The 14706-nt window shown below is 38.5% G+C and overlaps 1 protein-coding gene across 3 annotated transcripts in view; it reads left to right on the top strand.

Moving 5' to 3' along the window:
- The window catches only part of fam219aa (family with sequence similarity 219 member Aa), a 52879-nt gene extending 39316 nt beyond the window's left edge, over nt 1-13563 (top strand). Inside the window, exon 6 of one of the 3 annotated variants that reach the window (XM_063042785.1) lies at nt 12675-13563. In XM_063042785.1, the coding sequence (XP_062898855.1) occupies nt 12675-12734 (60 nt within the window). In that variant the 3' untranslated portion in view covers nt 12735-13563. Of the gene's footprint in view, nt 1-1483; nt 8977-12674 lie in introns of those variants that run through there. The other 2 variants (XM_063042784.1, XM_063042783.1) reach the window with 2 other exon arrangements.
- The last annotated feature ends 1143 nt before the right edge of the window (nt 13564-14706 follow it).

Genomic DNA, 14706 nt, shown 5'->3' with positions numbered 1-14706 from the left:
ATTTGGAGGGAGGCGAATGTTGTCCGCTTGTTCAAAAAAGGTAGTAGGGATAGTCCGGGTAATTATAGACCAGTGAGCCTTATGTCTGTGGTGGGAAAGCTGTTGGAAAAGATTCTTAAAGATAGGATCTGTGGGCATTTAGAGAATCATGGTCTGATCAGGGACAGTCAGCATGGCTTTGTGAAGGGCAGATCGTGTCTAACAAGCCTGATAGAGTTCTTTGAGGAGGTGGCCAGGCATATAGATGAGGGTAGTGCAGTGGATGTGATCTATATGGATTTTAGTAAGGCATTTGACAAGGTTCCACATGGTAGGCTTATTCAGAAAGTCAGAAGACATGGGATCCATCCAGGGAAGTTTGGCCAGGTGGATTCAGAATTGGCTTGCCTGCAGAAAGCAGAGGGTCGTGGTGGAGGGAGTCCATTTGGATTGGAGGGTTGTGACTAGTGGAGTCCCACAAGGATCTGTTCTGGGACCTCTACTTTTCGTGATTTTTATTAACGACCTGGATGTGGGGGTAGAAGGGTGGGTTGGCAGGTTTGCAGACGATGCAAAGGTTGGTGGTGTTGTAGGTAGTGTAGAGGATTGTCAAAGATTGCAGAGAGACATTGATAGGTTGCAGAAGTGGGCTGAGAAGTAGCAGATGGAGTTCAACCTGGAGAAGTGTGAGGTGGTACACTTTGGAAGGACAAACTCCAAGGCAGAGTACAAAGTAAGTGGCAGGGTACTTGGTAGTGTGGAAGAGCAGAGGGATCTGGGGGTACATGTCCACAGATCCCGGAAAGTTGCCTCACAGGTAGATAGCGTAGTTAAGAAAGCTTATGGGGTGTTAGCTTTCATAAGTCGAGGGATAGAGTTTAAGAGTCGCGATGTAATGATGCAGCTCTATAAAACTCTGGTTAGGCCACACTTGGAGTACTGTGTCCATTTCTGGTCGGCTCACTATAGGAAGGATGTGGAAGCATTGGAAAGGGTACAGAGGAGATTTACCAGGATGCTGCCTGGTTTAGAGAGTATGCATTATGATCAGAGATTAAGGGAGCTAGGGCTTTACTCTTTGGAGAGGAGGAGGATGAGAGGAGACGTGATAGAGGTATACAAGATATTAAGAGGAATAGATAGTGGATAGCCAGCACCTCTTCCCCAGGGCACCACTACTCAATACAAGGGGACATGGCTTTAGGGTAAGGGGTGGGAAGGTCAAGGGGGATATTAGAGGAAGTTTTTCACTCAGAGAGTGGTTGGTGCGTGGAATACACTGCCTGAGTCAGTGGTGGAGCAGATACACTAGTGAAATTTAAGAGACTACTAGACAAGTATATGGAGGAATTTAAGGTGGGGGTTCATGTGGGAGGCAGGGTTTGAGGGTCGGCACAACAATGTTGGCCGAAGGGCCTGTACTGTGCAATACTATTCTATGTTCAATAGAGTTTCTGAATGCTCAAAAGTCACTCCTAAGCTCTTGACTGTTTTGTTTCTATAGCAGATTAACCAAGACTTAAATATCCAGCTCCTGAAAGATGGATATCGATTAGATGAAATTCCAGATGATGAAGACTTGGATCTTATTCCCCCCAAATCAGTAAATCCGACCTGCATGTGTTGCCAAGCCACTTCCACCACCTGCAATGTTCAATAATGTGACTGGCACGTTCCACTGTAATCGTAAAACTAACAGCCATTGCTTCCTCCTATGGTAGGACATGCACTTTGTGTCCGTGTTACAAAAAAAAGCAGACCATCATTGTGGCATTCATAAGTGGATGTGAATGCAGTGTTGAATTTGTGTGTAATAGAAGATGACAATTAATCCTACTGCTTGGCAGTGGTTGTATTGTGTAACCCTGATTATTTTTTTCTCCCTGCTTAAGAACGAGGGTGGGGGGAGGGAAGAAATTGAATATTGCTTCAAGCATGAATTTAAAGCTCTGAGTAGAATGGAAAGCAAAATCCAACTGTTCTTGAGTCTACTTAAAGTTTAGCCGTCCGTTATTTGAAGGGTATTACTACTTCCTTACCATTGTACTTGGAGCCAGTGATATCTAACCTAAAATTAGTCAACCATTTTCTTTAAACAATCACATTGCCTCTATTTCAGCTTAATACTTAGAGGTTTATGACTCTTGCATTAACATTTAGAATTTGATAACATTAGCTCATTTGTTGCGGGAAATTTTGAAAACTTACTCAAAGTTTCCAAGCTAAAACCAAAGTACCCATTTTTTTATGGTGTACTCTTAGTTGCATAGATGGGTCTTGGACCATAATTGTATATATTGTTTTGCTTTATTTGAAATCCTCTTCTTAACACATATGAAAAGGTCAAGGTTTCATTTCTGTATATGGGTCATTAATTGTTAGGAAAATCATGCAAGAAAGGTACATCTTTTAGGTTCAGGGTACTTGTTACAGAAAGCACTTTGGTTAGGAGGAAGTTAGAGTGGAATGCAGTGTGCATAATGCTGCTTGAAGGTAACGTGTTCCGACAGCACCTGCCAAATCCACGGCCCCTACCTCTTTAAGGGGCATGGGATTCAAGTGCATGGGGACACTGCCACCTGTACGTGTACATCCATGTCACGCACCACTCTGATTATGGGAAATGTATCACTTTTCCATTATCATTGGGATTAAATCCTGGAACAACCTATCCAGCAGCTTTGTGGGAGTTTCTGCACCACAGGGACTGCAATAGTTCATTAAGGTTACCCAAGGACATAAATGTACAAGGAATAAATGCTATTGCCCAAAACTGAATAATTTTTTAAAAAGGTTTTGGCCTTTCAGTTAAAATTGTCAAGGTAAATTCTGTTGTAAGTGAATAATTTGTTGCAGGTTTACTTGTAAATATCAAAAATGGGTAAAAGTGCAAAAGGCAATGTGTATATATAGGACTAGTGAAATCAAGCTGGGAGTATTTTTAGAATTCTGTATGTAAAGAAAAAAATAGAAGTTACAGGGATGGTTGGTTATAGTAGTAAAAAGATGGTCTGAGCTTTTATCTCTTAGAATTTCGGGAATATTGACTTGAGGAATCTGCTTTAGGGTCTATATTCTGGTAGTTTATAACCAACATTTCATTGATAAAGTAAACTTGCACTAGGCTAGTGAGGTTCTAATCATTGCAGAATATGTTCCCGATGAGGATGAAGTCTTTAACTTAAAGAACCCCCCTGTCTGACTCTTGAGAATGGGTTTGCTGGTAGCTTAATGAGCTGCAAACATAGTTTGGAAGTTGCATTTAGTTAAATGAGAAGGTTCTATTATCAACTAATGTCATTACTCATATTTCATTTGACGAGGCACCTCCCTGACAAAACATAGAAATCCTCCAACAAGCAACAAAGCCAAGGGCTGGACAAGTACAAATGTTTGTAATGACAGCAAATTAAAATCTGACCCCACAAGATGATTTAGTGCTCCGACTATGAAAACATTAGGGACATATTGGGGGGGGGGGCGGGGGTGGAATACCTACCCAGAACTAAAGCATAAGTACGAAAGATTCCTAATGTTAAGAGTTTACAGATTTCATTTAAGTGCAAATATTTCAGTCAGAATATTTGAGCAGAGAGTATAGTCTAAAGCATCTCTCAACAAAAACTCATGGTTGCTAGCCACTTTAATATATTTATGTATAGGTATTTACGTAAAGAAACTAAGCATTAATATATATTTGCCTCTATTTTGGGTGGACCATAATTGGTTTAATAATGTGCTTCTACCCAGCTTAGGTGGATACTAGTACAAAGAGTAATTCACAATGTTTGTTAACACTAGAATAAAGAAACTTTGGTACATTTGTTTATGGTACATGAACCGATACAATTTGTGCAAATTAATAGGTAGTTTAGAGAAGTTGTTTGCATTCTGATTGTTGTCTCCCAGTGCATCAAGTACTGATTATTAATAGATATAGTTCCCTCACCCCACCTTTCCCTTTCAAGATATTTCTGAGAAATGAATTATGCTAATTGTTGTTTCAATATCACAATGTTGTGTTGTGTATGTTCTGGTATGCACGTGTCCTGCGCTAACACTCCATGCAAACAGACTGACTTGTCTAAATGACTTGGTCTTTGCCTTCCAGGCCAATGCTGCTCTTTATTAAAGCTTCTGGTTAACAGAACACCTTATTCCAATAAATGTGATCCTGTTGCACTACGATCATTTTAATATACAATTGTTCACCATGTGTTGGATTTTGGTCTAGTCTTGTGATCTTACTGAAATATCAAAGAATGTCTGAGGAACACATTTTTATCTTGGCAACATAATTTAGACCACTTCAAATTAAACTCGCCTTTTAAAACGTTCTACCTTGTGAAATATAAATGTTGAAAATCTGAAATTAGACTAATTGTGAAAATGTAGATCCTTTTTGTATCCAATTAATAGTTACTGTTTTAGTGTTAAAAGGTCTTGCCCTAAAAGATTACCCCTTTCTCTTTAATAGAAATTGCATCAGAGTGGGGCACTTGAACTCTGGTGCAATCTGGATTCTTTTTAACATTAAACTCATTCTATTGCCTTTTTACATATCCTGTTATTCTTTTCAAATGCATGTCCATTTCCCTAACTATTATCCTCATCAAAACTACGTTGAGACAATTCAAGATTAATACTCTTTGCATGAAAAGAATTTTGATTTTCCTGTCATTCTTTCCATGAGAATCCATCTCTGAGGCCAACTATAACTATACATGTACCATCCCTCAAAGAAGTTCTAATTTTTGTAATTCAACTAAACTTTTACATTTCTAATAAATTTTCAGATTTTGTGGCACTTTTTATAAAGCTAGTGGATTCTACTTCCCCATTGTTTTTGAAATAGGCATTTTCGTTAAATCCTTTTGTTAAAATCAATTAATCATTACAAATTTCTGCTTTTTAGTTCATTCCTCATCCATGCTGTTGCATTACTTTCTAAAATTTTAAAGCCTTTAATACTGAAAGCTTCTACTTTTTCCCCCTTTTGGCAGAGGTTTCATTTTTGCAAGTCTTTTTCAATAAAATAACATTCCTATTAACTGTTTTGGCATGATTCCTTTGAGCTGGCATTACAGAATCAATGGTAAATGACCAAATTGTTAATAGCAACACTGCCGAATTGTATTCTTGTTACCTAGATTCCCACTTTGTCTGTCAGCATGTTTACATTGATACTTGAGTACCAGATCTATTTTCTTACTCCTTTCTACCCTGTTTTCAAAATCCCATGTTCTTGTTTCATATAATTATACAATACTTTTTCAGCTCAATAGCTGTCAGAAGTGAGCTACTTCCTTTCGAGACACATTATTGTCAGTGTTGAAATGGATGCTTTAAGCTATCAATCTTCACTTCAATACTTGAGTGGTAAATTGTGCTTGGATGAATAATCCCACTTTATATTTGGTGCTACTCACAGCTTTCACTGAGATCTATCAAAATATTCTGGTTGGCAACCCAACTACTCCATCGTCCTTAACATCTACTACGTGTATTAGGAGTAATCTACCAATGTCCTACCAATCACATTCATCCATTCACCTCTCTCTCTCTGATGTTGCCAATGAATTAGTATATTGGGAAAAATCTTGCCAATGTCCTACAATCACATTCATTCACTTCTTCTCACTCTCAATGTTGCCAATGAATTAATAATATTATTCTCTATATTTCCTGAATCTTCATCTACTTACCAAGTATCCAGAACTGGATTGGCAATGATTTGTGGGCATTATTATTTATCCAATGGGAGACAACAAGAGCTTATGAAGTACCCAATCTGGCTATAATCTGTCGCCACCTGTTCTATTCACTGGTGGCTCTCACAGTAAAATTGTACCTTGGCCTCATCCCTTTCTCCCCCTTGGAAGCACTTGCTTTACACCTTTCAACTTCATCCATCATTTACACAACTCTAAAATCCTTGTTTATTCCCCCATGGCTTGAGCTTCATGGATGCTTAACTGGATACGCTAATGACCTTTTGCACTAGCCTTTAATTGAGCAGTCGTCTTCACCCTTTGTCCTCCCTCTTGCACTCCCTGCCCAGAAATCCATCTTTCATTGAACTTTTTACACATAGAAGGTTCCCTTATTCTTTGTTATTTAAATGTGTCTTCATGTTGTATTAATGAATATTGACTAAGCATTCTTGAATCACTTGGTTTCAACTTTGACCCACTTTCCAACCCAGAGAGGCACCATCCACTCCCCATCACCAACAACTACACTTTCATTTATTAGCTGCCAACCTACTTAGCCAGTCCTCATTTCCAGAAAAATCTATCTTTTTATTTCTTTTTTAGTTCCCCTCATATCAATGGGCTGCACTGTTGAATGTAATGTGCATCTTATTCAATTTCAAACTGAATTTGTGACCCATTAACACTTGCCATTAGGAAGCAAAGCTTTGTTCTACTCTCGTATGCCAGTCCTAACCCTGCTACTTCTCTGATTACTTGTCTTCTCAATACTTCTGTAAAGGAAGCTCTCATTGATACTTTTACATCTAGCCTTATCCATTCCAGTGTTCTCCTGTCTAGAGCATTGCCTCCATAAACTTCATTTATCCAAAACATTATATTGTCCATTTCCCATCCAAAGTTTTGCGCAGGTATTTACACTATTACCACCGTTGATCCACTAATTACCCTATTTAAAATTTTTGTCCTTGTGTTTTAATCATCCCTGTTGTCATTCCATTTGCTGAGGCCAACAACACTTTTTGTCTGCCCTTTACTTCGTGGATTGTTTCTTAACACTTCTCCCTTTACCCTCTTTAATTCACTATTTGTCTTCCCTTTTTTATGATTTTCTTTAAAATCCAACTATTTGACTAAGCTCTGTCCTAAGATCTCCAGTGGCTTGAAGTTTGTTATTTGACATTCTTACTGAGACATGCCTTTCAGGGCATTATTACAGTTCTGCCACTTTTTTGAAATGTTGTATTCATTGGAAATGGGATATTTTATTTCTTGCGATACACCATTTCTCCAACTACAAAACTTATTTCTGTCTTATATGGTATTCCTGTCTATATAAAAAAAAGTTCATCCCTCATCCTTTGTTCTAATAATAACCTTCTGTACTAGGCATGTTTCTTTCCACTGTTTCTTTTCTTAATAGTTTAACAGTATTCACAAATTAGTTATATCTGCTGCTACATCGCTTCCGTTATCTTTTGCTTCAATTCTTGTTGGCAGCAACTAATTATATGCATTGTGCCTTGGGATATTGACTTTAGATTGAACATTCAAGGAGAAATTTGAAACAAACCAGCTGTCATTTACTCCAGAATTAAATGTTTTAGGATAAAATAGCACTTTTTAATCTACTCCTACAATATTGGAGATGTATGAAGGCCCACATAAAATTCACAGTTTGCAGTAGGTGCTGAAATTGCAAGTACTTTAGTGTGACCCGTGATTTCTATATTTACCAAGGGCCTAATGTGCAAAATATTTAAAAAGAAGTTTAAGTTAACAGAAGGAAGGCTTGTTGTACTTGTCGCAGATTTTAATGCCCAGGACCTTAATTGCTGGTTTAAATCTAATGGGTAAGAATCTTTCAGAACAACTCCACTCCAAAGCATAGTGCCACAGTGTTCCATGCTCTAATTGATAATATTACTATACTCTTTGATATTCAAACTTGCATTTGTTGTACAATGAGTTAATGGCCAATTTTATGGAGTCAGTCTACTTAAAGGATGTGCCAAAATTGAGGCTTGCAGTGTGAAACAAATTTCTCATCAAATTTAAATGCCTCTATGGCGAGCATTGGACTCAGAGTCTGAAATGCTGCAGTTCCAACAGTGTGTGAAAGGAGTTATTGTTGAGGTGTAGATTTTTGCCGTTCACTCTGTTCCCTTTTAAAACACTCGTGAATATGCTGTCTGTTGCTAGAAAATTCTGTTTATTTCAGAGTTTCAGCAGTTTATAATGAATATCTACAAATGTTTAAACAAAAGCCCTTTTGTTTTGGCATTTTACAGAAATCTAACACAGAACAGCCAAGAATCTATGATTATAAATTCTATAAAAAAATTGTAAATAAGTTGTGAAATTTTAAATCCCAGAGAAACAATGATTTGGAAAAGTGAACAGCTCCTTACAAAGTCCTGGAAATTTGGGCTGCTTCTGTGTAAGTGAACTAACCTGAGATTTTTGATCAATAATTTGTCTAACATGCATTTGTCACCCTCCATGACATAAATAAATGAAAATTTATTGCTTATTTTTTGACTAAATTGGAGATTTGTTACAGGTTATGACAGTTTGTGCTAGAGAAATGAATTGGCTGCATCAGAGTATGTTCCCTTTTGAGTTTTCAATTCACTTAAAAAATACCTTTCTATGATAAACCAGTCACAAAAATTAGCCTGACTGTTAACAGCTGCGTGATTTTGCTATTGATAGGACGAGGCAAGAAAACAATTGTATCACTACCATCGTGACTATATTTTTAAAATAGCCTAGTTTCAAAAACTGTTAAATTAAAAATCTGAAGTCTGAGTAGCCTTTGTGTGCATTGTTTGAAGATATGTGGTTAATGTTAATTGAAACATCACAAGTTTAAGCTGTGAATCCCACATATGGTGGCCATAGTTTGTTTACATTTGCTTCAGAATATCCTGTTTGGAAGGGAAGGCATTTGGTTTCTGCTTTCCAAGCACTTTTTGAAAGTTCATCATTGAATTTGCATTAAACTTGTTTTGTTTCTGCAACTAGATGATGCCTTAAATGTTTAGTTCAATATAACTTTTATTTATTATCAAGTGTTATGAAATACAGTAATTTATTTGACTTTTGAAAATAGGAATGTCTATACTTTTTTAACATTTACAATGCAGTATTTGACATGGATCATTGTCATTGTAGTGTAACATATCAATAAAGGTGTACATGTGTAACCTTAGTATAACTGGTTCTTTTATGATGTCTGATTATCTGCAATGTACCTCTGTACTATAATGAAAATTAAACGTGTACAGCTAAATTTGTTCAAAGTAAATTTATTATCAAAGTACTTATGTGACCATATACCACCAATAGGAAATTCAGAAGCAACATTATCTAATGAGTGATGAGAATGTGGAACTTCCTACCAGGGGGAGTAATTCGGTGAATAGAACAGTTTAAGGGAGGTTCAACAGGCATAAGAGGGAAAAGAGTGGGGGAAATCTGAACAATATATTGAGAAGAAGAAAATTAAGCTAGTGTATAAACAGACATGGGATAGTTGAGCAGTGTAAACTGTTCCCAGGTTTATCCTGTGTGAATGTCATAGCATGTGTTGTGGTCTAGGCTTGCTATTGTGATACAGTTCTGGGGCTGGAGTAGTATTGTCACACAGATTGTACAGAGAACACCATCTTTGCACTGCATTTAGCTTTAGATCACCTTAACTTTAAGAGTACATATGTTGTTGATTACAGTTCAGCATAATACCCAATAAGCTCCTCTCCAAACTCTTGGACATTGGCGGTGGAGGGAGGGGTTGGGGAGGGAAGAGATTGTGAGCCTTGTGTCACTGTATCAGAACAACAGTCCAGTTTTTAAAGTCAGCAAGATGGAGCTAGTTGTTAGATCTAAATGAAGTGGACAGCTGAACACAGTCCTGCCCTCATCAATGGAATGAACTTCGAACCTTGAGAACATTGAACTGCTAGAAGTTCCTAGATATCACCACAGTCTCACCTGCTCTGTCCGTAAAGATGTGATCAAGAAAGTGCATAAGTGTATGTGCTTTCCCAGGTTCAAAGTTAAAAGATAGGGTTCAAAGTAAATTTATTATCGAAGTACATACATGTCTCCATATACTACCCTAAGATTTGTTTGTTTTTTGTTTTTTTTTCGCAGGCATTGACAGTAGAATAAAGAAATGCAATAGAATCAATGAAAAGCTACACACAAACACTGACAATCAAAATGCAAAAGGCTGGCATCTCAATTTCCCAAAGATCCTCATGAAAGCTGTTTTACTTTTCCACCGAACAACAGACAATAATGTTTCTTCTGAGATACCTCCCAGTCAATTGATGTCATCACAGGATCCTAAACCTTACTACGAAGCGTAGACCATAAAACACAGGAGCAGAATTAGGCCTTTCAGCCCATTGAATCTGCTCCCCCATTCCATCAAGGCTGATCCCAGATCTCACAAAACTCCATACACTGGCCTTTTTGCCGTTTCCTTTGATTCCCTGACCAATCAGGAAATTATCAACTTCTATTTTAAATATACCCACGGGCTTGGCCTCCACCCCAGTATGTGGCAGAGCATTCCACAGATTCACTACTCTCTGGCTAAGAAAATTCCTCCTCTCTTCTATTCTAAAAGTCACCCCTCAGGTTTGAAGCTGTGCCCTCTAATTCTGGATACCCCCACCATAGGAAACATTCTCTCCACAGCCATTTCTACTTCTTTCAACATTAGTTTCAGTGAGATACCGCCTACCAGCCCCTTTCTCCCACCCCCCCCCAACATCCTTATAAATTCCAGTGAGTACAGGCGCAAAGCTGCCAAACAATTCTCCTCATGTTAACCCCTTCGTTCCCAGAATCATTCTCATGAACTTTTTTTTGCCCATTCTCCTAATTTGTCTACGTCCTGCTGTAATCGCATTGCTTCCTCAGCACCACCTTCCCCTCCGCCCATGTTTGTATCATCCACAAACTTTGCCACAAAGCCAGTGATTCCACAATCTAAATCATTGACAAACAATGTGAAAATACTGATCTCTGAGGAACACCACTCGTCACTGGCAGCCAACCAGAAAAGGCCCCCTTTATTCCCACTCACTGCCTCCTGCCTATCAACCATTCCTCTATCAGTATTTTTCCTGTAATGCCATAGGATTTTATCTTGTTAAGTAGCCTCATGCGTGGCACCTTATCACATGCTTTCTGAAAATCCAAGTAAATGACATCAACGGCCTCTCCTTTGTCCACCCTGCTGGTTACTTCCTCAAAGAACTCTTAACAGATTTGTCAGGCAAGATTTCCCTTTATAGAAACCATGCTGACATTGTCTTATTTTATCATTAGTTTCCAAGTACTCCAAAACTCCAATAGACTCCCAACACTTTTCCAGTCACTGAGTTTAAGCTAACTGGCCTATAATTTCCTTTCTTCTGTCTTCCTCCCTTCTTAAAGAGTGGAGTGACATTTGCAATTTTCCAGTCCTCCTGAACCATGCCAGAACAAAGTGATTCTCAAAAGATCATGACCAATGCATCTGTTATCTCTTCAGCAACCTCTCTCAGGACTCTGGGATGTAATCTTTCAGGTCCAGGTGACTTATCCACCCAAGACCTTTCAGTATGCCTAACACTTTATCCTTTGTTATAGGAATAATACTCACTCCTCCTCCCTGACACTCACGGAACTCTGGCACACTGCTAGTGTCTTCCACAGTAAAGACTGATGCAAAGTAGTCATTAAGTTCATCTTCTGTTTCTTTGACCCCATTACAACCTCAGTAGCATCATTTTTCCAGTGGTCCAATATTAACTGTAACTTCACTTTTACTCCTTATATAACTGAAAAAAAATTCTAGTATCCTGCTTTATATTATTGTCCAGTTCGTCCTCATATTTCACCTTTTCCCTTATAGCATAAATCTGTGATCCTTGGAGCTTTGGTTCATAGTTATAGAGCAGTACAGCACAGAAACAGGTCCCTCTACCCATCTAGTCAATACTGGCTTGGCCTGCCTAATCCCACATATCTGCACCTGGTTCATACCCCTCCATATCTCATCCATGTACCTATCCAAACTTAACTCTTACAACTGAACCTTCATTGGCAACTCATTCCACATTCTCACTGCCCCCTGAGTGAAGACGTTGCCCCCTCAGATCCTCAGATATTTTACTTTTCATCTGGCTTATGATAGGCTCACCTCATCTCAGTGGGGAAAAAGCCTGCTTTCATTTACCCTGTCTATTTCCCTCATAATTTTGTATACCTTTATCAAATCTCCCCTCCATCTCCTGTGCTCCTGTGAATAAAGTCCTAACCTATTCAGCCTTTCTTTATAACTCAGGTATTGAGACTTTAGCGTCTATTACCATTACCCATTCTGAAAATGGAGATAAGTCTTGTGATTTGGCCCCTCAGATCCATTTAGTGACCATATAAAATAATTTTAAAATATTGGAGCTGAAAATGTTGATGTTCATTTGTGGAATTTGTTACCACAGGCAGCTGTGGAGACCAGGTCATTGGGTGTACTTAAGGCAGAGATTGATCGGTTCTTGATTGGACTCGACATCAAAGGTTATGGGGAGAAGGCCGGGGAATGGGATTGAGGAGTGGAAAAAGGGATCAGCTATGATTGAATGGCAGAGTAGACTCAATGGCCCAAATGGCCTAATTCTGCTCTTATGTCTTATGGTCTTCTGGACTTAATTTGGACTCGACTTAACTTTTTCTTCCTATCATGTGTCCTGGTATAAATGTGAGGATACACCTGCCTGTGATCTTGTCAATTGATTCTGAACGTGGCAAGGTTTGTAGGAGGTCACTAATTTCAATATGCCCACTTGCCCCAAAGAACTAAAACACAAGGAAAGGCACATTGAACCCATTCTTATGCTGACTTGTTTTGGCTCCCTTTGTAAAGATAGGGTAAACATTTGAAGTATTTTTTTTAACAAATTCATGTGGATCTCATTCCAGCTTTTTTATAGGTCATTGGACAAAGAACAGTTCTTTGAAGCATTGCATCTCAGAAACTGATAAAAGATCAAATGTCTACATCTACCTGCTTCCTTTTCACTTCCAAGTTCACCTTCAAAATCTGTTATCAGCAGCCATGTATGCACTTTATTTTTATTGAAAGGAACAGTGCAGAGCAGGACCTTCTGTCCCTTCGAGCCGTGCATCAGCAACCACCAACTTAACCCTAGCCTGATAACAGAACAATTTACAATGACTGACTCACCGTCTAACTGGTATGTCTTTGGACTGTGGGAGGAAACCAGAGCACCCAGAGCAAACCACTGGGAGGACATATAAATTCCTTGCAAATGATGTCAGAATTGAGCTCCGAACTCCGACGTCCTGAGCTGTAATTGCATCAAGCTGACTGCTATGCTACAATGATACCTTGTTACTACTATAAGTCCCCAGAAATCTCATTGTGGGCTTTCAAGTTTTTCTTTAAGATGCAAATTGCAAACAGATTGGGAAATCACTCATACAAGCTGTGATAGCCATATTGAAGCTGAATTTTATAATGCCAAATTAAATTGAAAATTACCTTAAGATTTGAAATTCTTGATTAAAATAATGCATTATGTATCTCACTACACACACAAAATGCTGGTGGAACGCAGCATTTTGTGGACTGTACTTCTTCCTATAGATGCTGCCTGGCCTGCTTCGTTCCACCAGCATTTTGTGTGTGTTGCTTGAATTTCCAGTATCTGCAGATTTTCTCGTGTTTATGTATCTTACTGATGATTTTTTTAATTATAAAATGCTCTCTTGGATCTAAATTGAAAGCCAGCACTAAGCAGTCGGATTCAATTTTCTTTGTATATTGTAATGGTAGTGAGATTGTTAATTTTCATCATATCCATGTCGGCATTGACCTTCAGAATTAAACAATCTTAATTGTGGTAAAAATACCACGCTTGTGATGGCTGGTCTGAGTTCAGTGACAAGGCACAGTATAAAGACGGAGTAAAGAGAGCTTTATTCACCATCAAGCTGCAGTACTTCTAACCTGGGAAAATCCTTCCCTCAGGGTACGGGAAATCCAAAGCTAGATGACACTGATTTAGGGTGAGACTGGAAGATTTAAAAGGGCATGAGGGGCAGCTTTTTTTTTCACAAAGAGGATGGTGAATATTTGTAACAAGCTTTCAGAGGAAGTGATACAGAGGTACTTGGATAGATACATGGAGGGGTGAGGCTGAGAGGGTTCGGGGCCAAACGCTAGAAATTGGGACTATCTGAATGGTCACTGGTGAACATGGACTAGATCCAATGGGACTGACTGGAACCACACTGTTTTGCTCTGTGACACTAAGCAATTTTCCTTCATTCAATCAAGTTACTTAAAAAATCTAGCATTTTAGGACAATTTTTTTTTAAGCTGAGCACTGGATTCACCCTAACCTTTGTATTTTCCTAACTGGCTCTACCAATTGAAAACTTTTGAGAAAATTTAGCTGAGTTTTCAAACAACTGTTTTCAAACTGCCCATATTTGCCTATGGACAGGTATGGTAGATCCGCATTCTGTGCAGAGATAATTCAAAGATACAATAAAGCAAGTTACAGTAATTACTTGTAAGCCTGGATTTTGGATTCATGAAAATGAATTTTAAGAACTATTGGTTATCAAATAAATTCGCATTATTTTTATGATAGGATGGATTTTGGTGACAGTAACATCACTTGTTGCTATTGCATAAGCTTGAAAAGATCTTACATATAAAACTCTTAAGGACATAGGAGCAGAAATAGGCCATTTGTGGCAATGAATGCCATAGATTCACCACCCTACGGCTAAAGAAATTCCTCCTCATCTCTGTTCTAAAGGGAAGTCTTCTATTCTGAGGCTGTGCCCTTAGTCCTAAACTCCCCCACTATAGTAACCATCCTCTGTACATCCACTCGACCTAATATTTGGTAGGTTTCAATGAGATACCCCTTATCCTTCAGAACTGCAGCAAGTACAGGCCTAGATACATCGAGCGCTC

This window comes from Mobula hypostoma, chromosome 3 (genome assembly GCF_963921235.1).
Source record: "Mobula hypostoma chromosome 3, sMobHyp1.1, whole genome shotgun sequence".
In the NCBI taxonomy this organism is placed as follows: Eukaryota; Metazoa; Chordata; class Chondrichthyes; order Myliobatiformes; family Myliobatidae; genus Mobula; species Mobula hypostoma.
This window is presented reverse-complemented; position numbering and strand designations above follow the sequence as displayed.